Below are 22,766 nucleotides of genomic sequence, written 5' to 3'. Positions count from 1 at the left end.
AGTTTAAGGGAAATTTTAAAAAATTCTAAAAATTAAAGAGGTGAGGGTTTGAAATACTCCCAAATTTAACCTAATCAACTAATGCAATCCATTCCTTCTATACAAGCCTTCTCTCTTTCCTATCCCCTCGAAAGTGTGCCCTTGCCCTCTCTTGCTCACTCAACATGAGCAATTGTGTCTTCTTGGTATTCCTTTCCCAACGATAAGAGCAAAATGCCTCCTTGTGTGATTGTTGAACTTTCCTTTCTCCTTATGGGTGATGTTGTTAAACTCCCTTACCTTCTCATGTGACATGGGCAACTTGTGAAGTCTTAGATGCGCTTCCTTGGTCTCTTTCTTCCTTTGCTCTCACAGGCAAATTCGGTGGTTCTAATTCTCATTTAATACCCATACTCTTACGAAGTCAGTCAACACAAGAAGAGGTGAATCTGTTGAATCCAAATAATAGAGTTCACAAAGCCATGCCTCTAGAATGGTAAACTTATTGTTCCAAAATTAGGGTTTGGTCTTTGGGACCATTGAGAATAATTGAATGGCTTAGCTTATATTGGATTTGGAGAGGATTGATGAAATATTTTTTCATTGTGTATAATAAATTTGTCTATGTATTTTAGTTCATTTTTCTCTTCAAAAATGTTTCATGATGTTTGAAAAAGCAACCATGCAACTTGTACTAAATGATCCCAAAACAAATATTTAGGTGAAAATGCTTGAAGCTCTAAAAGACATTGAAATCGCTTCCCGACTGGTGGGTTTTGATAGAGACGATGATATGTCTCTTGATGAAAAATATGAGAAACTTCAATGTGGTATTACTCCATTGTCACATGATAGTGAAGACTATCAGCTTGTCAAGAAATATCTTCTTAATACCCATGCTCCAACTCACAAGGTGTGCGTGCTTTTTAAAAATTTTTTTTTTTATCAAAATGAACTTTTCTTTGTATGGACTTGTCACTTTGTTTGATTTCTTTTCCTTGGTTGACAGGATTGGTCCCTCGAACTTGAAGAAGTTTTTGTACTTGAAAGAGAAGGAGAGTGTGATAAGTTTGCACCATTTAAAGATATGAAAAATAAGATGCTGCTGTGGCATGGTATGCTGTTTTTTTTTTCAACTATCTAATTAATTCATGAGCAATGTTCTTGCCAGACAAGATATTACATTTCTTAAAAATCTAGCTTTTGCCACTAACTCCAGCAAAGTTAGCTAATATTTGTGCAGTTGAGATACAATCTCTCTTTACAAATGATAGTCAAAACAATCAATATAACAAATAGCTAAAGTTATAAGCAGTTACCAAATTAAGTATAACTATTTGATAACTTTCTTCGATTTTTGATTCTTAATTTGTATCAGGCCATTTAGGAATGCTTAATTTATACATGTAAATAGCAATTGTCTTGAAATATAAATAGCTAGTAATAGGTATCTTAACATTTGAATCTTGCAATATAAATCAACCACCTGTATCTTTGTTGCTCGAAAGAAATGATCCATTGTAAGATAGCTATAATTCATCATAATGAAAGGATGCCTGTAATTGGGAATATAATTAGAGATGATTAAAATTAACCATCTTTTCCACACATTCATAGGCTTTAGTAAAGGATAAAACTCTGCTCCGATTACTTTAGGTGAAGAAGAAATACTTTAATCATCACGCATTCTATTTAACCATTGATGCCCAAAGGAGTCGACAATGACAAGATAGTTTTAGATTATCTATTAATGTTGTTATCCTCTAACATTCACAAAACAGAAGCCCAAGTATTGAAAAAATTGAAACTTCACTGGTAAAAGACCAATATGATAAAGCATATTGCATGTGACGAAGATAATATTCTATAGAATCCCTCTCTGTGCCACATAATAACAAAGGCTATCATAATAGTGCAGAATATTGGAAAAACATTCACTAGTAGGAAGTCTTTGTCTCAGCGTTGTCCATAGGAAGAATTTTACCTTTTTCCTGCTGTTGGTAACTATCAAATCATTTCCCAACTCCTGCAAGCTTCAACATTTGAAGTAACACTATGTGGTCAATGCATGCATGGTCTTCTGTTAATATTTGTCAGAGTATCTTATATCTAGTTTTTACTCTACTTTTCATTAGTCTTGTGAGAAATTATGATCGACCTTTGCTTTCTTATGTTGTAGCATCAATTTCATCTTAACTATAAGTGTATATGCTTATTTAATGGCAGGTTCACGTTTGACAAACTTTGTGGGAATTCTTAGCCAAGGACTGAGAATTGCACCTCCAGAAGCTCCAACAACTGGCTACATGGTTCTCTTGTTTTTCCCCTTATCTTTGTGTACATGTGGCGTGTGTGTTGGTTACGCCTATGCAGGTTTTTGTGTGTGCAACTATTCTAGTTTAGTATAGTTGGCCATGTTGGGTCTGCTTAAGTTTTACTATTTGAACAGTGAAAGAAAATTAAAAAGGGGCCTTTGACTTATATAATTGGAATAAAAGGTGATATCACGCACCTCAAGTGGTGAGTATGGCCGGGCCCATGGTAAAATATATATAGGTAAATCATATTGGGGGGGGGGGGGCAGAAAGATGTCAGACACCCAACGAGGCATTGTACATCAGTTGGGAATATTGACCTAAAGACTTATTGGACCAAACCCCATACCGGTACCAACTGCGCCAACCCATAGGGACCCCTTGACTTGTATAATTAGTTCCACATTGCCGAGTTTGCCTATGTAAGGGGAGGTTTGATTGAGCATAAACTATTTACCTATTTCTCTATATGCAATTTGAACTTAGATATGCCTCACTGCTGTCTATTAAATTGAGCATTTATATGGCTTGGGTGGTCTTTCTGATTGATGATTAGCAATAATATTTAGGGTAATGAATATGGATGGTTATTGTTTTATTGACTATTCGCTCTCTTTGAGATATAAATATGCTAGTATCAAGTTCTATTGAGTTTGCATTTACATTATGTTTTCCATCTTAGATTTGCAAGTACAACGACATTTATTTTGCGAGTAGTCATTTTATGAGCACTGTGTAGTGATGCGTACTGCTATTTGTTGTAATAGTCTCTATGATTTTGGCAGTTTGGCAAAGGTATTTACTTTGCTGACCTAGTAAGTAAGAGTGCACAATATTGCTATGTGGACAAGAATGATCCTGTAGGTTTAATGCTTCTCAGTGAAGTTGCTTTGGGAGAGATCCACGAGCTCAAGAAGGCTACGGTGATTTCCACTCTTAATTCATAATATTTTCGTTACTGCATCAAAAAAAAGTTACCATAGCGCATTAGGTTTTAGCCTCGACTGAATGATCTTTTTGATGATTTGAATTCCATTCCTGCTCTTACATGTATTATTTTTTCTTGTAGTATATGGATAAGCCACCAAAAGGGAAACATTCAACTAAAGGATTGGGAAAGACGGTGCCACTGCAGTCTGAGTTTGAGATGTGGAGGGATCAAGTAGTTGTGCCCTGTGGCAAGCCTGTTTCATCAACCATCCTAGCATCAGAGTTACTTTACAATGAGTACATCGTTTATAATATGGCTCAGGTTGGCTGCTGACACTTGTTTAGATCAGCGTATTGGTCGACCTCAGTTGTAGTCTGTTTTGTATATCTTGTCAATTCATAGAAATAGCTTATCTGAATCAAGTATTATGACAGGTCAAGATGCAGTTTTTATTGAAAGTTCGGTTTCATCACAAAAGGTGAGAAAGTTGGTCTGATGTCAAGAGACCTTACTTTTGGAGAACCCTGTGTGGTGTTCAAATTTTGGCCCTCGTATTTGGTGTTTCAACTTGTTACAAGCATCAAGATTTTGGCACAATTCGACATATTGGCTACTCAATGGACTTGGTTGTAAATAAGTTGCCTGTGTTGATACTACCACCTGTAAATATATGACCACTTTTGTTGTAAAAATGGTCATTTACTAGTTTATTAGTATGCTCCTAGTTAACTTATCTTTTGTTCCAGCCTCTTCAATGATGATCTTTTAATTTTCTTTTTAAAATTTTGAACTTATTTGTTTCTCGAGTATGTGATTGCTGAGAGAAATTATATGCTGCTCACCTTTGGGTGTGCGCCCTCGTGGAAGGCAGAGAGCAGCAACCCACTCACTATAAAAAATAAATATGTTGATTTAGCGAAATTTTATGATAAGTCATTGCAAAATTATAACTTTAGAAGTCGTCGCTAATTAGCGACGAAACTACAACAAATAATTGCTATCGTAAATTACCAACAGAACTTTTGTTGTAAGTGGTACATTTTGTGATGAATTTTTGTTTTATTGTCAATTTGTGATGAATCTCAGAGTTTTGTTGTAAAATTTGATAATGGATTTTGATTTTTGTTGTAAAATTTGTTGGTAAATTTTGGTTTTGTTTAATTTTTTTTTCCATCATTGATTCTGATTTTTGATGGAAAATATTGATTTTTATGTTTTTGCGATAAATTCAGTATTTGTTGTAAAATTTGTGATGAAATTCAAAATTCGTTGTAAAATTATGATAAATTCTAAATTTGTCTTTCGTTGCCAAATCTGCACCACTGTCAAATTATTTTTTTAAAAGCAGATTTGGCAACGAAAAGGTTTTCGTCGCTAAATCTGCACCGTGGCAAGGGAAAAAAAAATCAACTTTTCCACCGTCTTTTCGTTTCAAAATCTGCACCGTGGTAAAAAATAAAAATTAAATTCAATTAGTGTCTAGTTCTAGTTCACTGATCCACGTGATAACAATCTAATTCATCTCTACTCAACTTTTCCACCGGCGAATCAATTTCATCTCTCCCTTCATATTATCGAATCAATTTCATCTCTCCCTTCGTATTATCTTGTCCTTTTAATTATTTAAAGATGAGGTCCCTCTAAATCAAAGGGTTCTCATACAATGAATCATCCCTTGGACTATAATTTATAGACTAGAAGATCCCTACTGAATCAAAAGATGTTGGACTTCTGAGCTGATCGTCGCATACGCTTCCCGATTTACCAATAAAGATACCCTATATTCTTTTAATCCCATGATCTTTCCCAAAAATTTCAATGTGGAACTTTGATTGAACCAACAATCTTCCCCTCAAATGAAGGACCACAATTACCCTCATGGTCCGGACCTCCCGTGAGCATCTGGTCATCCTGACCTGCTCTGGGTCTCCCCAAAAGCATCCGCACCCGATCACCTTGACCTACTCTGGGCCTCCCCGCGAGTATTCGGTTATCTTGACATGCTTCGGGCCTCTCTGTGAGCATCCGATCACCTTAACCTACTCGCCTCTCCGCAAGTATCCGGTCACCCTAACCTATTTCGAGGCCTTTCCCACAAGCATCAGGTCAGGACATCAGGTCATCCTGACTTGTTCCGGGCCTATCCGCGAGCATTTAGTCACCCTAACCTACTTACTTCCCTGCAAGTATCTAATCACCCTGACCTACTCCGAACCCACTCTCAACTTCGTTCAAGGCAAAATGATATTGTCCACATATCTCCATAATGGTATGATATTGTCCACATATCTCCACAATTACCCTCATGGTATGACTTTGCTCTAGGCCTCTCCTCAAAAAGCTTCATGCTAATGGAGATATCATGCATCATTTTAACCCCATGATCTTTACCAAATCTTTCCAATGTGGGACTTTGATTGAATCCCAACAGTTAAGACTTATGCATTCAAGCAATTGTAACTCATTTGTTAAAGTCGGCATCGGCGTACATCGAAGTCAGTGTCGGTGTTGAAGTTGGCATTGAAGTCAACATCGACATCAGTGTCGAAGTTGGCGTCAAAATCGACATTGGCATTGACATCGATGATGTGCAAACATCGAGCGGTGCGAATATTTTTCGTCACGATGCAAAGAATACCTGAAACGATAATTTTTAAAATTAATATAATAAAAAAGATAAAATTAGAATATAATTTTTTTAATTCCCTTTACATACACTTCCTTACACTCTAAATTAAATATAAAAAAATTCTTTCATTGTATAGATAAGACAGATTAAAATTTACACTTTCAAATTGCCCTTCCCCTTCTTCACCTCCCCTCACCTCCCCTCACCTCCTCAGTGCGTAAGAAAGAGTTCATATAAAAAGTAAGATATGCGGCACCTATTCTGACCTTCCCTTGAAGCACTGTGCCATGCTGAAGCGCCACCTCCGTCGCCTCAAGAAGCACGACGTCCTTTTCATGGTCCGACACTCCTACAAGCTCGCCGATGCTGTGGCCGGCGAGATCCTGCCGGATGGGGAGAAACGGAGGCAGGCCCGCCCTCGCAAAGCTCTAGTCCAACCCATCTCAGCATCGCCATTCCTGACGACACCTACGTAGCTCCGAGATCGGGCCTCACATGGAAGAGCTCGATCGACGTGGGTGCTGGTGTGATCGATGCAGACTATCGGGGCCCGATTTGAGTCATCCTGTTCAGCCACTCGGACTTATACTTCGAGGTGAAAGCTGGTGCTCTAATTGCACAGATGACACTCGAGAGGATGGTGACGCCGTAGGTGATCGAAGTTGTGGATCTGGATGCGACTACCAGGGGAGAAGGTGGATTTGGATCCATAGGCATTTGATGCGTTATAAAGTTTTGCTCCAAGATTGAATTTTTTGTGGCTTGGGACTTCCTTGTTAAATCTTGTTGTTGCATTAATTGGTTTTTCAAGGCCAACTGATATTCTGTATGCGAACTAGCAGTGTGCACTGACTCACTGCCTTCAGACGTGTTTCAGTTGCACATTCTGACATGGTAGAAATTTAAATTTTTGACCGGGGTGCAGATTCAAGTCGCCAAATCTGCGCAATAATAATTTGACCGCGGTGCAGTTTGGTGGTGAAAATGTTTTTGTCGTCGAATCTATGCTAAAAATAATTTGACTGCGGTGCAGATTTCGTGAAAAAAAAATTGTCGTAGATTTGTAATGAAAATTGTTTTTTAGTTTTAGATTTTGCGATGAAATTTGTGATAAATTTTGTGACAAAATAATTACTGATTTGTAATAAAATTTATTTTCGTCGATAATTTGTGATGAATTTTGTGACCAAAGTTTATTTGTTTTAAATTTTGTGATGATTTTTTATTTTTTTTATCGCAAAATTTTAAGGTGATCTATTTGCGACGTAAATTTTTTCGTTGTAAAATTCGTCAAAAAAATTTTGCAATGATTTTTTTTTAAAATTCATCGTAAATCTATGAATTTTTTATAGTGACTAGTTGTTGAGTCCACATGTCTTACTGTCATATATTAACTCGTTTCTATCTCTTGCTCTTTAGTCAACTTAGCGATTGGTTATAAATTGACATTGTAATTTATTTTTTTTTACATAATGTAGGGATAGAATAGACTATGAGAAATATTAGGGATGAGCGTAATCATTTTTTACTATAATATCTTAACTCATCTTTTTTGCATCACTAGGGATTGATGTTAACCAAGGGAACATCAAACCATTGATAGAATTTGACCGAATAGGACTAAGCTATATTTTAACTCTTATGACGGTAAGTATGACATCTATTTGTTTCGGCTTAGCTATATATTAACTTTGCATGCTTGCAGTATTTCGTTATACTTGATTGAATAATTTAACTAATTTTTATTTTTACTTTGTTACTTTATTGATTAAATTATTTATGTATTATTTGCTAATGAAATTTGTACGCTATTCATCCACTCTCTCTAGCGTCGAGTGACTCTTATAATTTGGTATCAGAACGGATTGAGCTGATAATAAATAAGAAAGTTTGGTTGGATGCATATCTAGGGTGGGTAAGGAGTACCCTACTTGGTACATCTAGTCAAGTGGAACTAAGAATGCTAACTCACCTCACTTTAAACCAGTTAGACCAAGACATTATATTAAAGTTGATTTAGCACTAGATTTTGAAGTTAACTTTGTCTTAGGAAGTGATTGTTGTTCTGATTAAGAAGACTTTTGTATCTCGTAACTACCTAAAAGTTTATTTAGGAAATTCTTGCTCAATTAGTCCAAAGAAAAACTTCAATCTAACATAGGGTGAACTTTGTAATTTGAGACGAATAAACAATTAAATTGATTAACACAATCCAAACCTAGCCCGAACCCAATTCAAACCCAAATTACAACCATACAAAACCCAAACCAAATCCAAATCCTATCTCATACCTTAATACAACTTGAATAAATTTGTGTGATATATTATAGTGGTACTAACCCAAGATTTGCAAGAATTTTAGAAAAATATCTATGTAGGAAGGATTCAGCACAACCCACCCTCTTCTCTTTAATGGTGCCAATTTTACTTATTGGAAGGGGAGAATGAAATATTATCTCATGAATGATGTTGAAAACTATCTTATAATAAAGATAGGCTTTGAGTTGTCTACAAATCCAAATGGCACCCCAGTTGAATTCAAAAATTGGTCAAGTGACAATAACAGAAGGACTCAAGCCAATGATAGAGCCACAACTACACTATAATGCGGGTTAACTCAAGAACAACTAAGTAAAATTGGATAGTTTAGTAGCGCTAAGCAACTTTGAGAAAAACTAATCAAGTTATAGGAAGGTTCAGTTGATTCTCAAACCGCTAAAACAAACTTGCTACTAAGTCAGCTCCAAAACATCCAAATGAAGGAAAATTAATCGGTAAGCCAACTACACAACCGCTTCAAATAAATCTTAAATAGTATCCACTTAATCGACAAACAAATTAAAAAAATCATGATTTTATCAAGTATGCACTTAAAGCATTTCCAAGGACCACTTTTGGGCCTCAATGGTTGATGCTTACAAAGTTATCTATTATAAATTAGAAGAATTCTTTTATAATTTTGAACAGACAAATCTTGATTATAAAGAAAAGGGTATAACTTTGATTACACATAAATAATCTAAGTCAAAAACTAAACCTAAAGAAGATGACCTATTTTCAGAAGTCATAGACCTAGTCAAGTGGATGATCTGAAGAAAGAAGTTCACCTAGTGATTCATGAAAAAGGAAATCCCTAAGAAGAATCTGACGAATGTTCGATGTTTCGAATGCAAGAAGAAAGACCACTTCAAAATTGATTGTCATCTACTAGAAGAAAAGGAAAACGAATCTACAAAGAGGGAGAAAAAAGAAAGCCCTAAAGGTGATATGGGATGAATCATCATCGAAATCCAAATCAAACTCAAACCAAGTCAACCTATTGGCATTGATAGCAATTCAAGAGGCATCAAGTTCAGAGTTTGACTCAGGCTACAACTCAACATTAGACTCAAGTCAGATTAGCAACATAGATGAGTCAACTGATGAGATAACATATCTATTAATTGAGAAATTGTAAGCTACTATCTCTTATTTGTCTAAGACCCTAGCTAAATACATGTCTAAGGTTAAGACTTTGCTTAAGGAGGTTAAAAGACCTTAAGGAAAGGATTAACTTGGATTTATTGACTTTGATTAGCCAAGTTAGAACTTCAACTCAAGTGTCAAATTTTGAGGAAGACAACACTAATTTGAAAAACCAAGTTAGTGTTAAAGTCTACATTGAGCAAGTTCATGTCTGGGTCTAAATATTTAAATATGATTCTTGGGACTAGACGGATTGCATACAATAAGACTGAACTTGGGTTTAACTCCAGTCAAAATCATGTTTGCTACTTTACCTTAGTCAAAAGAAATGTTAGAAGTAAGATTGTTTGGGTTGCCAAGTCATACTTAGTTAATTAAGTAGAAAATAAATGCTATTTAGTACCAAACAACATATACATGTTATTAATGTTGGAGAATGCCCAATGTGGTTACGTGCTAAAACACGTTTTGTAAACATATACAGTGAAATACATAAATAATAATTCCTAATTATTATAACACACACCACATGCATATAAGATACGTCTCATTCAGACATGATCACAATATAAATTTTTACGAAAAGTAAATTTACGTTAAGTGTACCTTGAAGGTTCGTTAATGAACCTTATAGAGAACGTTTGAACGAGCAAGAGGTCAATCGATGAGGAGTGGAATTGAATCAACCAAGCGACACTCGGAAGCCTCGCCTCTATTCATATCCACCCTGAGCTTTCGCCAAGACGACTTCCAAAGCTCGACTAGAGTCTCCGCTTCAGTACTAGCCAAAGTGGGGAGACAAAATGATCCAAGAGAGTGATCACGGTATGATTCAGTGGGCGTTAGCAACTTGTTGTCGGCGGCACCAAAATCGTCGACACTGAATTCGTTGGCATAGAAATTGTCAGCACCTAATTCGTCGACACTGAATTCGTTGGCATTGAATTCGTCAGCTCTAAATTTTGGTGATTGGAGATGGTGGGCGGTAACTCTTGGGCGGCAAGAGATTGGGTGGCAGCTAGAGAGAGGGAGAGGGAGAAGTGGATGAGAAGAAAGCCTAATCAAATTAGAGTTTTCTCTCAGAGAATAAAATCCCTTATCTCTTCTTCTCATAGAGAGGTATTTATACACCTCTACATGACTTGGGGAGCAAGTCATCTCCTAAACCCAATAAGCAAAACCAATCTGATCTATTACCATCAAGACTAAACCATCTTGGTTCATAATTAAACCAAATCCTTTTGATTTATTATTAAACCAAATTATTTTATAACTAAACTAAACCCCTTTTGGTTTATTATCAAATCCTAATGAATTCATATCTCCTACAATAGTCATGGCCCATCTGCGCTTCTGTTCCGACAAATATCTTTCCATATTTATCTTTTGTTTGGTCCAATCAAACTTTGTCTCTCACTTGATTTGAGAATCTAATTCTCAAACTCGGTTTAAGTCTCTAAGATAAACTCGTAGTGCGTGTGACCTTACAGTTATGTTGGTCATCCATAATTAACCATTAATTATAGATCGATCATGAGTAACACCTAGTAGTATATCATAATCCCCAATTGACTAGAAAATCATAGTTGATTTCAGAACCACTTCTGAACCCTTCAGCAGCTACAGTCAGTCGTCCCTTGTGCCTTTTACTCATCTTATACCCACTTGATTTATGACATGGTCTATGTGTTAGTCTTCACTAGGCTGACTACGTCACACCTAGCCCAAGAAATACTTTCTCGTCTTATGGATTCAAGTTACTCGTACATTGTCCAAGAGTATAATACTCTTAACATATGATGCTTTGGCCAAAGACTTTGAGTAACAATCCTGACAAGTGACCATAGGGCATATATCTCCTCGCAAGGAGACGAATCCTCTATGGGTTATCCAAGCACCTTTGGACACTTCGACTTATACCCAATCATCTCAGGTCCACATCTCCAAGGAGATGCTTTGCTTAAGATGTCAAAGTATAAGCCTTCATGACAAGGTGACTTGAATACCTCAAATCGAAGGAAACTTACACTCGAGCTGTAGTAAGAACTTCACAGACATATCCATATATGTAGAGAACCATATGAAGCCGTACAACATGTCACTCTAATGAACTAGTTACCATAACTAGCATCCATGTTTAATTCTCAGCATCCTAATGTCTCTAGCCACTGAGGAGCAACTGCTTGGATAAACTAAGGAGTATAACATGTACTAGTCTCACAAAATTGATGATGTCCAAACTCATCAATTCAACAACTTGGGACTATTTCATCACATTCATAATTACATATGTAGAGATGCTCACTAGTTGTGATCCAATCACAAGTTCAGACATGCTATAAATTGTATTACAGACATTCAATAAATGAGTTTGAGATCCAATCATACACACAGAGAATGTGCACTCAAATAGTGAATCTCTATTTATCCAATAAATAGGTACAAACAATAAGATAATTACCTTAGGACACCTCTCAAAACTAACAATTAATGCCAATTCTTGCCATGTAAACTCAATTGTCAAATTGAAATATGTTAGAGCTTCAATTTAAAGGGAACTAACTCTTTTTAGACTAATATTGATTCAAATCATGATTATATATTCTCATTTTCAATCAAATATGATTTCAAAATTATTTTTTATAAAATATTATATATATATATACTTAGCCTAAGTCCTACTGTACACTACAAGCAACTATATTTTTAGGTAGTTAGTATCTCACAAACACCCTAGGAATAACTTGTTTATGTTTGAAAAATATAGAAAGAGGTGAGAGGATTAGTGTTAAACATTTGATTCCAGATGTTTATATCAATACATCGACATGAATAAAGGGCTAAAAACTTTACATTGATCAAGTGAGGTAATTTTCACATGTTAACAACTTAGTTTTCATAAGATTAAGCTAGAAGCTCTTACTTAACTAACCAACCAATTAAAAGCTTCTATCCTATAGATAGTCAAGTCCAAAATTAAAGTTGGATATTTCAAAAATGGTTTGAAAAATTTATTTTGATAAAAAATTTAGATATTTTCATAAATATCATTTCTTTTCAATTGCATGTTAACTTATTTTCGGAGATTTGACATATGAACTTAAGGTAGGATGGAAAACTTAGCTAGAAATATCATTCACAAAAGTCAATATCGTTGACTCTTCTGTTACCTGGACGGTGTACATGCAACTAGTAACTAATCGACAAAAATTCAAATCCCATTAACTAGGGTAGGTAAAAATTATGTATACAGTCAACCTTATCCCTATGCGGTAGCCTGAATTTGAAAAGTTACATTTATTATGGCAGTAAAAATTAGGTATATGGTTGTCTGAGCAGTAAATATGGTCACCCGCGTCACCTCAAACGTGCACCTTGATTAGATTCATGGGGTCGACTCCGTACCCACCCGGTCGCCTGATCAGATTTTATATAGGCAACCACGAGCAACTGTTGGTCCCCTGACGGCCGGCTAGAGGGGGTGAATAGACTGAAATCAAAAGAAATGAACAACACCTTCCTCGAACTTTACAGCTTTATTAAAATAAACACTTACATAAAAGGAATTAAGAAACTAATTAAAGAAAGAAGAGGCACATAGATGTTTACTTGGTTTGCAATTAGAAGATTACTAATTCAAGACGTTGAAAACCCACTAAAGTCTCATACTGGTGGAGAAGCCTCTTATAACAGTCAAAGCACACAATTACAAAGATAAACTCAAATGAAATTGTTTACAAGTGTTCTATCTAGCTTTTGAGATCAGAGCTATATTTATAGTTATGATCGGGGCGCCTGGAAGGGTTCCAGGCGCTTGGAGGGGGATAAAATTTTATCCTCATTGCAACGGATCGTGACGGCTGGCATTTTGATAAAGTTTCTGGTTCGGGCGCCTAGACCCGCTCTGGGCGCTCAGATTGGGTTGAACTAGTTCGACCAGGGTGCAAGCTTGGGGGCCCTGGGTCCGGGCAGTTAGAGCCATCAATTTAGGTTGGGCCCATTGGGTTGGCCCGCCCTGCCAAATAATTTAAGCGGGTTGGGTTGGAACTTTATCAACCCAAGCCGACCGTGGGCCAACCCGCCTAGCCCCGTGACCCATGGGGGTTGGCCTGTGACGGGCTTGGGTTGGCCCGCGGGTTGAGAAATACATGTAAAATAAGTTTTATGTCATTTTATTATGTTTCTTTGTTATAATTTTGAAATAAAAATAGTACTTTTCATCCAACATAAGTATTTGTTTGTGTCCATTTATATTTAAAATATATATTTGTGGATACATTTAATTGATGAAACTTTTCGGAAGTAAAACGTTGAAGATATGAAATATTTTTTAATTTTTTTTAAAATTTTGATGGGTCTGCGGGTTGGCCCGCCAAACCCGCAACCTGCCTTGGATTGGGTTGGGTTGGAAAATTTCCAACCCGCTATGTTGACGGGTCAGCCCGCCCCGCCCCGCCCCGCCAAATGGTTAGCCCGCCACGGGCCAACCCGCCTTGCCATGGGTTGGCCCGTCTGACAGCTCTACAGGTAGTTCGGGCGCCCGGATCCAGTCTGAGTGCCCGGAGCATAGTCAACATTTGGTTGACTTTTCCTCTGAGTCTTCCGCTCTAACTCCGCTCGCTTGGGTGATTTTGGCCATCCGGAAAAGGGCTCACTCGAACCTATCTTCCGACATTCTCGAGCAACCTTCCACTCCGCTCCGCTCGCTTGGGTGATTTTGGCCATCCGGAATATGGCTCATTCGAACCCATTTTTCGGCCTTCTCCAGCAACCTTTTGCTTCGGCTTCTCGTCCCTCGTAACCGTGGCGTGCTTCCTTCTCGTTCTCCAGCGTACTCTTCTGCAACACCTCGTCCCTCGAACACACCGAGCATGTTGACTCTCTCCTATATCGTCCTTTTCACTAGCTACGTCTTTTGTTCAACTTCTTGTACTCCTAAGCTCCTACACACTTAGACACAAAGGTTAAACCAAAACATGACCTAACTTGACTTGTTTGATCACATCAAAACTACCTCGGGATGCTTACAATCTCTTCCTTTCTGATGTGAGCAACCCAAGTTAAGTTAGGGTAAATCAAGAAACAAATAATATTAAGGTAATAAATTTTGCAAGTACAAAATGTGCAAAAAATAGATAAATTACCCTCCCCTAGACTTAATCTCTACTCTCCCTCTGATCACATTGAAAATATTGGTTATCTATGAAAATAACTTGAAATAAATATAAAATAGAGTTTAAGGATAAAAAAACTGACTATCATTCAGAGAAGATCAGGAAGTTTAACTTTCGGAAATCTGGATAAACTATTTTTGGAAAAATTAATTAAACAAATTTTTAGACTTGGAAAAATTCTGAAAATTTTTATAACAGTTGAACAGCCATATATAAAGTAGATATAAAATTAAAAAATTTATATTATTTTAAGTAGAAATAAATTCTTTTCTATATAAAGACATATTTCCCCAAAAAATGCTTACAATATAGTTATTAACGTTGAAAGATCTTGAAATATTTTCTGAGAATGTATAATAGCAAGTAACTTTGCAGAAAAAATAAAATTTTTTAATATTAAAATTTTTTATTTGGATAAATAATTTATAGAAAATTTACCAATAGTCAAAAAATTTCAAAAAAATTTCTTAGATAGAGAAAATAATAAAGTTCCACAGAAAAATAAATTTTGTAAAAATAAATATGTGAAATATTTTTAAATGGACAAATATAATTTTTCTTAAATAATTCATACAAAATAATTTAATGGTCAGAAAATTTAAAATTTTTCCTATTGATAAGTGATAAAATTTTCTTTCTAAAAAAATAAATTCTAATTAATTTCTAACAGAAATCATGCAAAGCAATTTATTTGTAAGCAAAAAAAATTTAAAAAATAAGACATGCATAACAATTTAACCTAAATATATAATCTTGGAACCCAAAATAGATTCCTTCCCACTGGATTAATCAAAAATTTTCTTGGAATATATTTTCTTAATAATTTTCTGATTTGTTCCTTGTGATATCTAAAGTACCAATTTAGTTTTTGATCATTTTTAAAATTTGAATTCAAACATGTAGTATTTAACTTCTCTATTTGTTCTTGTAATTTTTCATCTTGTAATTTTATTTTATGAAAATATTTTAATCGAGAAGATGTAATTAGAATTCTTTTTAATTCATTATTTTCTTTTAATAAATGTTTATTATTATTTTCCAATTGATAAGAATTTTTTGATAACATTTTTATAAATTTAAACAATTTATCAGGAGGTAGAGATCGTACTTGACTTACCTTGTCGATCTCAGAATCTGATGCTCCCCTTGTAGAGCTTTTTTTTTTTTTTATGTTCCGCCCCCTTCAATGCTGCTTTATTATGAAGACTCTCCCCCTTCATCGATGCATATAGGACGAGCTTTCTGTGTCTTCAGGTAGGTATTCGGCTATAAGAGCTATCTTGGCAATTTCCTCAGTCTCGGATTCTTCTGACGATAACTCGGTGTACATTTAGGAGTTGGATTCAACTTCTTTTGATTTTTCGTAGAGCTTCAAGAACTTTTCCCAAAGTTCTTTTGCACTCTTGTATTTGCCAATTCTATCGAGATCCTGAGCAGGCAAAACGCTTAGAAGGTAGAACTCACCCTTACCATTTGCTATAAAATGGTTGCGTTGCTTTTTAGTCTATCAATGCTCCTCAAATTCTTTTCCTTCTTCACTTTTGGGCATATCAAAATCATACTTAATCGTTAGTAAAATATTGAAATCAGTTTTAAAATATACCTCCATTCGACATCTTAGTCTATCAACATGAACTTCTCCTCGAATACTGGTGGGTAGATGCTAGCTTCGGTCATTTCTTGTGGTTCGGTCGGTGGTTACTCCTTCTGAAGCTAACTTGGCTCTGATATCACTTGTTGGTCCCTTAGCGGCCAGTTAGAGGGGGGGTGAATAGCCTGAAATCAAAAGAAACGAACAACACCTTCCTCGAACTTTATAGCTTTATTAAAATAAACACTTACATAAAAGGAATTAAAAAACTAATTAAAGAAAGAAGAGACACAGAGATGTTTACTTGATTTGCAATCAAAAGATTACTAATCCAAGATGTTGAAAGCCCACTAAAGTCTCCTTCAGGTGGAGAAACCTCTTATAACAATCAAAACACACAATTACAAAGCTAAACTCAAATGGAATTGTTTACAAGTATTTTATCTAGCTTCTGGGACTAGGGCTGTATTTATAGCACTGATCGGGCCACCTGGAAGGGTTCAAGGTCTCTGGAGGGGGATATAATTTTATCCCCATCGCAATAGATCACGATAACTGGCATTTCGATAAAGTTTTTAGTATGGGCACCTGGACCCGCTCCGGGAGCCTGGACCAGGCTGAGCCGGCTTGACCAGGGCTCGAGCCTGGGGCGAACTGGGTCCTAGCGGTTCGGGCGCCCGAAATAGCTCCGGGCGCCGGGAGCATAGTCAACCTCCGATTGACTTTTCCTCCGGGTCTTCCATTCTAGCTCCGCTCGCATGGGTGATTTCGGCCATCGGAATAGGGCTCACCTGAACCCATCTTCTGGCCTTCTCAAGCAACCTTCCGCTCTGGCTTCTTGTCCCTCGAAACCGTTGCACACTTCATTCTTGTTCGCTAGCGTACTCTTTCGTAGCATCTCGTCCCTCGGTGCACCGAGCTGATCGACTCTCTTCCGTACTATCCTTCTCATTAGTTGCATCTTTTACTGGACTTCCTGTGCTCCTAAGCTCTGCACACTTAAACACAAGGGTTAAACCATAATACGATCTAACTTGACTTGGTTGCTCACATCAAAACTACCTCAAGGTACTTACAACAGCCATCGAGAATCTCAACATAACCCTATTCTTCTTCCTCCAAATCTCAGTTTCAGCCCTATTTTGAGTTCATCTTCGACTCCTATCTTGAGCTAAAGCCTTCTTCTCATTCATCATGCCTAGGTAACAATTCCTTTTTACTTAAATCACATCTTAAATCATATTTTCTTTATGTAAATTATTATCACTCTCTATTTTTTTTTAAATTTAGTTGTTTTATTACAATTATTAGACTGAAACGTAGAGCGACTGAGGCTAGTGCCTCACACCATCAATATGATGACTCTAGGTTCCCTTTTGAGGACCTTAGGATTAAATATATGCAGCATATCTACATATTCATGCATACTGATGTACATAGATTATGTATGTTTTTAGTTATTATTTATCGTACATCTATTTGCATTTCATGAACATGATTTATATTTATCGCACCCTATTTCATATTGTGTCAATACTTCCACTCTATTAATTCAAAGATCTATTCTCTTTATATTTTTATTTATAAGATGTTTTTGGATCGAAAACGGAGCAAATCAGACGTTGGAGCGGACTTTAGTAGCATACACGGTCGTGCCTCACAAGCACATGGTTGTGTCTTCTAAAGTCGAGACCTACAGTGGTGTTTATGCTCTTACCGTGCCTTTCTTGCATCCAAGTTTATGCCTCAGTTGTGCCCTACATCTTCTGAGCAGCGAACTTTATGCTAGGGTCGTGTCTATTAAGTATGGTCGTGTGTCCATTCCAACGACGACCATGCCTAACACTACAACAAAAACATTAAAAGACAACGGTTAAAAATTATTGTCATAGGCCCTTTAAAATCGTTGTAATTGGTAGTATTGTTAAAAGTGGGGGGCTACGACAACGGTTTTAAACCGTTGTCTTTGAATGAAAAGACAAGAGTTTGTAACGGTTTTAAACCGTTGTCTTTGAATGAAAAGTCAACGGTTTAAACCGTTGTTGTTTAGAGCATTTTTATTAACACTGTCAGTTTACAACCGTTTTTGGGGCTACGACAACGGTTTTTAACCGTTGTCTTTGAGGGTGATAGACAACAACAACAATTTTAAATCATTGTCTTTTAAATTATTATCTTTTAATACCAATATATCATATTTCAATATAAATATATAAAAAGAATCATAATCACAAAAGAAAGAATATTTTCCACATCAATGTCATTTAAAATGTTACTTATACAAGAATTACAATCACAAAAGAAGAAACATGTCTAATATTCAAATAAAATTTATCCCAATACAAATAAAAAAATAAACTTCATTTACAACTAATGAACAATAGTCAAAAGACTAGAAACTTGTGATGGTGGTTCATGCCATGTCGGATTGCAAGTATTATTATCAACTCAAGCCCCATCACAATCTTCAACTTGTAGAATTTCATTGGACTCCTCTTTCTCACTTGCTGATTCTTCCATGTCAACCTTTTCCAACATTGTTGATCATCAATTCCATAATAAATTCAGTCTTCCCACATCAGCTCCATCAAAAAGTCCAATCTTTCAACCCCTTTTATAAGGCACCGAGAGATCTCGACATATAAAAAATGCACATGAATACTCATTTTCATTGGATTAAGAGTCTCCAATACGGAAGCTGAAAAATGGACATATGAAAATGCTCACCCTTATTTTATCTCATATAATAAACAGTAGAGTGGTCTTATGAGGACTAAACAGTCTCAGCATCTGTCATGAGGTAAACGAAAGCAACTAAGCAAAACTCAAATTAAAAGTATATGTAAAAAAGTTGTTGTAAGATGGGAATAAGATTAAGATAATGAAAGATAACCTGGAAGACTGTCTTTAAAAGAGTCTTGTTTGCCACTTGTTCTCGACCAATATCATGGCACCACCTATATCATAGAGGCAAATGCTCCACCCTTGTTCTAGACAAAGATAACATTTGACGCATAATGAAAATGAACTTACATGTTTATTAGGACTATATCAGAAACTGCTAAAGCAAAAAGAGAACACTGCTTCTCAAAGGCAGTATCATCCTGAACAAAGTAGAAATACAACTCAAAGTTGTGTTATCGACAGACTGAGAAATGGAGTAAAAAAGCCAATTAAGATAAACAAAGGAGAGAAAAGGTAAACAACTACAATTGTGAACTAGATTCAACAAGCTTATACTAAGATGTTTTCAAGGTGGCTGCTCTAAAATTCAAATCCTCAGCATTGCAAATAGAGCTTCTTAATTAACTTGTTAATGAACACTACATGATTCTTAACCAACTTCATAAAGTATCCAATGGTTGCAATCGTGACAACGAGCTTTCTAAAAGAAAGTCTTGAACAAGTTGAATTTCTCATCACATTGACTAATTTTGTTAAATGTTAGAGGTTTGTAAATAATGAGAATTTTACTTTATATGCCTAAAAATCATTCTAAGATAGGGGCACCTCTTAGGCATATCTAGAACTTCACAAGATAAAATGCTTAATCCTATGCCAAAAGAGACCTATTGTGAGTTCAATAGTTTGGTTGAGAATAATACCTCTCCTAATTCTCGTCCATCAGTATCTTCTAAGCCCATAACAATTGTACATGGTTCAATCCCAACACAATTTGTTAACCAAATGCCTTTTGTGGTTTGTGATCTAAAATAACTCATATATCAATAGCACTAAAATTGATAATATATATATACAAGAATTCAAGAACTTGCCTTCACCCGAAAGCATCCATCTCTCGGAAGTTGGTGTCAAATAAATGGTTTAATAGAGTGCTCTTCCCTGTTAACCAAAATAAAAAAAAGGAAATAAAGACCATTCATCAGCAGTTACTTAATTTAACAAGTAAAAAAATTATATTGCTGCAAAAGCATATCCAAAAGGCAACAAAAATAGGGAAATATAGATATCTATTTTATAGAAAAAAATTCAAGACTCCCTTAAAACCATATATCTTGTACAAAGGAAGTAAATATGAAGAACAAAAAAATATTTCCAAATGTTTGAAAGTGAATAGTTCATTAACAGTAAGCAATCCACAAAAGCAAATGAGTTATTTGTCTATTTCAACCTTGAGAAGCAATTGGAAAAGCAATAGTAATATTGAGGTTAGCGGCATAATTCATATAAATGAATAAAAGCAAAAGTTGAAACTAAAAGGTATTAGTTAGGTAACATGGTCCAACACTGACTCAATCACAGAACTTACAATACATTATAGTAAAATGGACAATGATAAATAGTGAATACCTAATATATTTCACTGCAATAATTCTTGATCATCATCTAGGCAACCAATTTAACCAAATTAAAATTAGTATTTGGAATGAACATATTCAAATATTATTGTCTCCCACATTTATATAATCCAAGACTAAAAAATATAACAAGGGCAACCAATATGACACAGAAAGACCAATTATGTTCCAAAACTAGAATGCATAGAGAAAACAATGTTGGTCATAAATTTAATATCATCACCATATCAAATTTCTTCGAGTACTTATTATTTTTTCAGAATAATTCTTAGTCTTGTGAGCATCACTTGTTATTCCAAAGCCCAAGCAATCACATAGAAACAAATATGAACAATAATACATATGCACAAGTTAACTTTATTCCATGTAAAATTCTATGCTACTTGCCCTATACTTCCAGATTTATAGGAAACAAAGCAATGATAGAAAACGGTAATTATCTTGATCAATAATATTTTTTTTATTGAATTGACTTCATTACACAATAAGGAAGAAGTAATATCTCTAGCTACTCCAGTCTTTATAAGGGTAAAGAATTGAAAAATGTGATAATCTCTGACTCAGGTTGAATACCTCTAAAGTTCAAAATGTGATATACCTTATAATAAACATAGCCTTCAAGCACATAAAATACGAAAATAGAATTCAAGAAACTCAAAGACATGCCACTACTTTGTGGATTGTAGGTTATTTTCTTTGTAACGACTTGGATGCTGAGATCTCTAGTTATGGTATCATCTCCTAGAAGCCAACATGACTACATGAAAGGCAAGCAAGGCCATGGATTCTAGTGAGTACTTAGATAGACTTGAACCTTCCTATAGTATCATCTCTAGTTATGGTACAATCATTTTTCAGAAACTTAAGGGGAAGTTGTTGATGTAGTTGTACTTGAGTTGGACTCATTTTAATGTGTTGGCAAAATCTATGACGTTATGTTTAAGTTGGACAAAACTTCTATATCCTCAAGCTTTAATGCATACAACAAACTTTAATGAGAAAAGTAAATGACCAAATTAAAGATAAAAATATGTTACAACTACATGCGCAAAAGGAAAAAATAACATATTCTGATGCATAAAGTAGCTGGTCAACAAAACATGCACTTGTCTAAGAGTTTTCATACCTGATACAGAGCATGACTTAACTCTTACCTAGCTGTGTGTAATTGATTCTCAAGTGCAAAATTAGATAGCATCAGCGCATCCCATTCCTATTTCAGCAGAAGAAAAACTGTAGGACCGTTAGATTCGATAGAGGGGGGGGGTGAATATCGATTCGAAAAAGACGAGTATAATCGCAGCGGAAAAATAAAATAGACACAGATGTTTTTACTTCGTTCGGAGCCTGTGACGACTCCTACTCGAAGGCCCGTGGTCCTTGACCACTTTCGTTGGGCAATCACTAACAAGTCGAAATATGATTACAGAATAAGTACAGGAAATGCTAGTAATAAAGCAATACCGACAAAGAAAAATTAAATGAAAACCGGAAGAGCACTTTTGTTGGAGCGTAGTTGACGTCGCACTTGAACGTCGAGCAGCAAGATCAGCAGTAGAAGAGTTCTCAGTAAAAGTTGATTCTGAAGCTCCTGCCTGGGGCTTCTTTTATATGCTGTTCCGGGCGCCTGGATCCCTTCCGGGCGCCTGGAGTGTGACGTAACTGCTCAAACCAAGATGCTCCACGTGGCGACGACTTGTCTGGATAAAATTCGCCTTCCGGGCGCCCGGATCCCTTCCGGGCGCCTGGACCTCCGGGCGCTCGGATCCCCTCCGAGCGCCCGGACCACCTTGTTCCAGAAAGACTCCTTTTTCCTGTAAAACAAGGTTAGTCCGAGGCAAATATACATCCTGTAAAACAAATTGTTAGCACAGTTAAAGTTCAACAGATGGATAAAAAGAGTATGACTTAGATTCCGTCTTTCCGAGACCGGAATCTAGTCACGATCTCGACTTAGATATCCGAAATGGATCTAAGCCGGATCGACGCCTAATGTCCCCTTCCCGGGAACGCGTCCTCACAGTCACTCCCCTCCAGTGACTTACCTCACTTACCCGTCGACCCGTCTGGACTTCTCGCCAAACGTCCGGTCAGCCCGTCGACCCGCTTGGACTTCTCGCCAGCTATCCGGTCAGCCCGTCGACCTAGCTGGACTTCTCGCCAAGCGTCCGGTCAGCCCGTCGACCCGCTTGGACTTCTCGCCAGCTATCCGGTCAGCCCGTCGATCTAGCTGGACTTCGTGCCAGACATCCGGTCAGCCCGTCGACCTGTCTGGACTTCTCCTGCACACTCGATCAAAGTGTCAGACAACAACAAGACTAACTTAACCTATTTGTCATTCATCAAAACCTGGGTTAAATCGT

General features: G+C 36.3%; 1 protein-coding gene across 2 annotated transcripts in view; it reads left to right on the top strand.

Moving 5' to 3' along the window:
• LOC122047422 (poly [ADP-ribose] polymerase 1-like) overlaps nucleotides 1-3,958 on the top strand; it is a 57,424-nt gene extending 53,466 nt beyond the window's left edge. For both annotated transcript variants that reach the window (XM_042608710.1, XM_042608711.1), the window contains exons 15-20: nucleotides 701-892; nucleotides 989-1,094; nucleotides 2,206-2,288; nucleotides 3,080-3,217; nucleotides 3,364-3,546; nucleotides 3,660-3,958. In XM_042608710.1, coding sequence (XP_042464644.1) covers nucleotides 701-892; nucleotides 989-1,094; nucleotides 2,206-2,288; nucleotides 3,080-3,217; nucleotides 3,364-3,546; nucleotides 3,660-3,707 — 750 coding nt within the window. In that variant the 3' untranslated portion in view covers nucleotides 3,708-3,958. The remainder of the gene's footprint in view (nucleotides 1-700; nucleotides 893-988; nucleotides 1,095-2,205; nucleotides 2,289-3,079; nucleotides 3,218-3,363; nucleotides 3,547-3,659) is intronic.
• The last annotated feature ends 18,808 nt before the right edge of the window (nucleotides 3,959-22,766 follow it).

This window comes from Zingiber officinale, chromosome 2B (assembly GCF_018446385.1).
Source record: "Zingiber officinale cultivar Zhangliang chromosome 2B, Zo_v1.1, whole genome shotgun sequence".
NCBI lineage: Eukaryota > Viridiplantae > Streptophyta > Magnoliopsida > Zingiberales > Zingiberaceae > Zingiber > Zingiber officinale.
The sequence above is the reverse complement of the archived record's forward strand: the minus strand, read 5'-3'. Positions and strand labels throughout refer to the sequence as shown.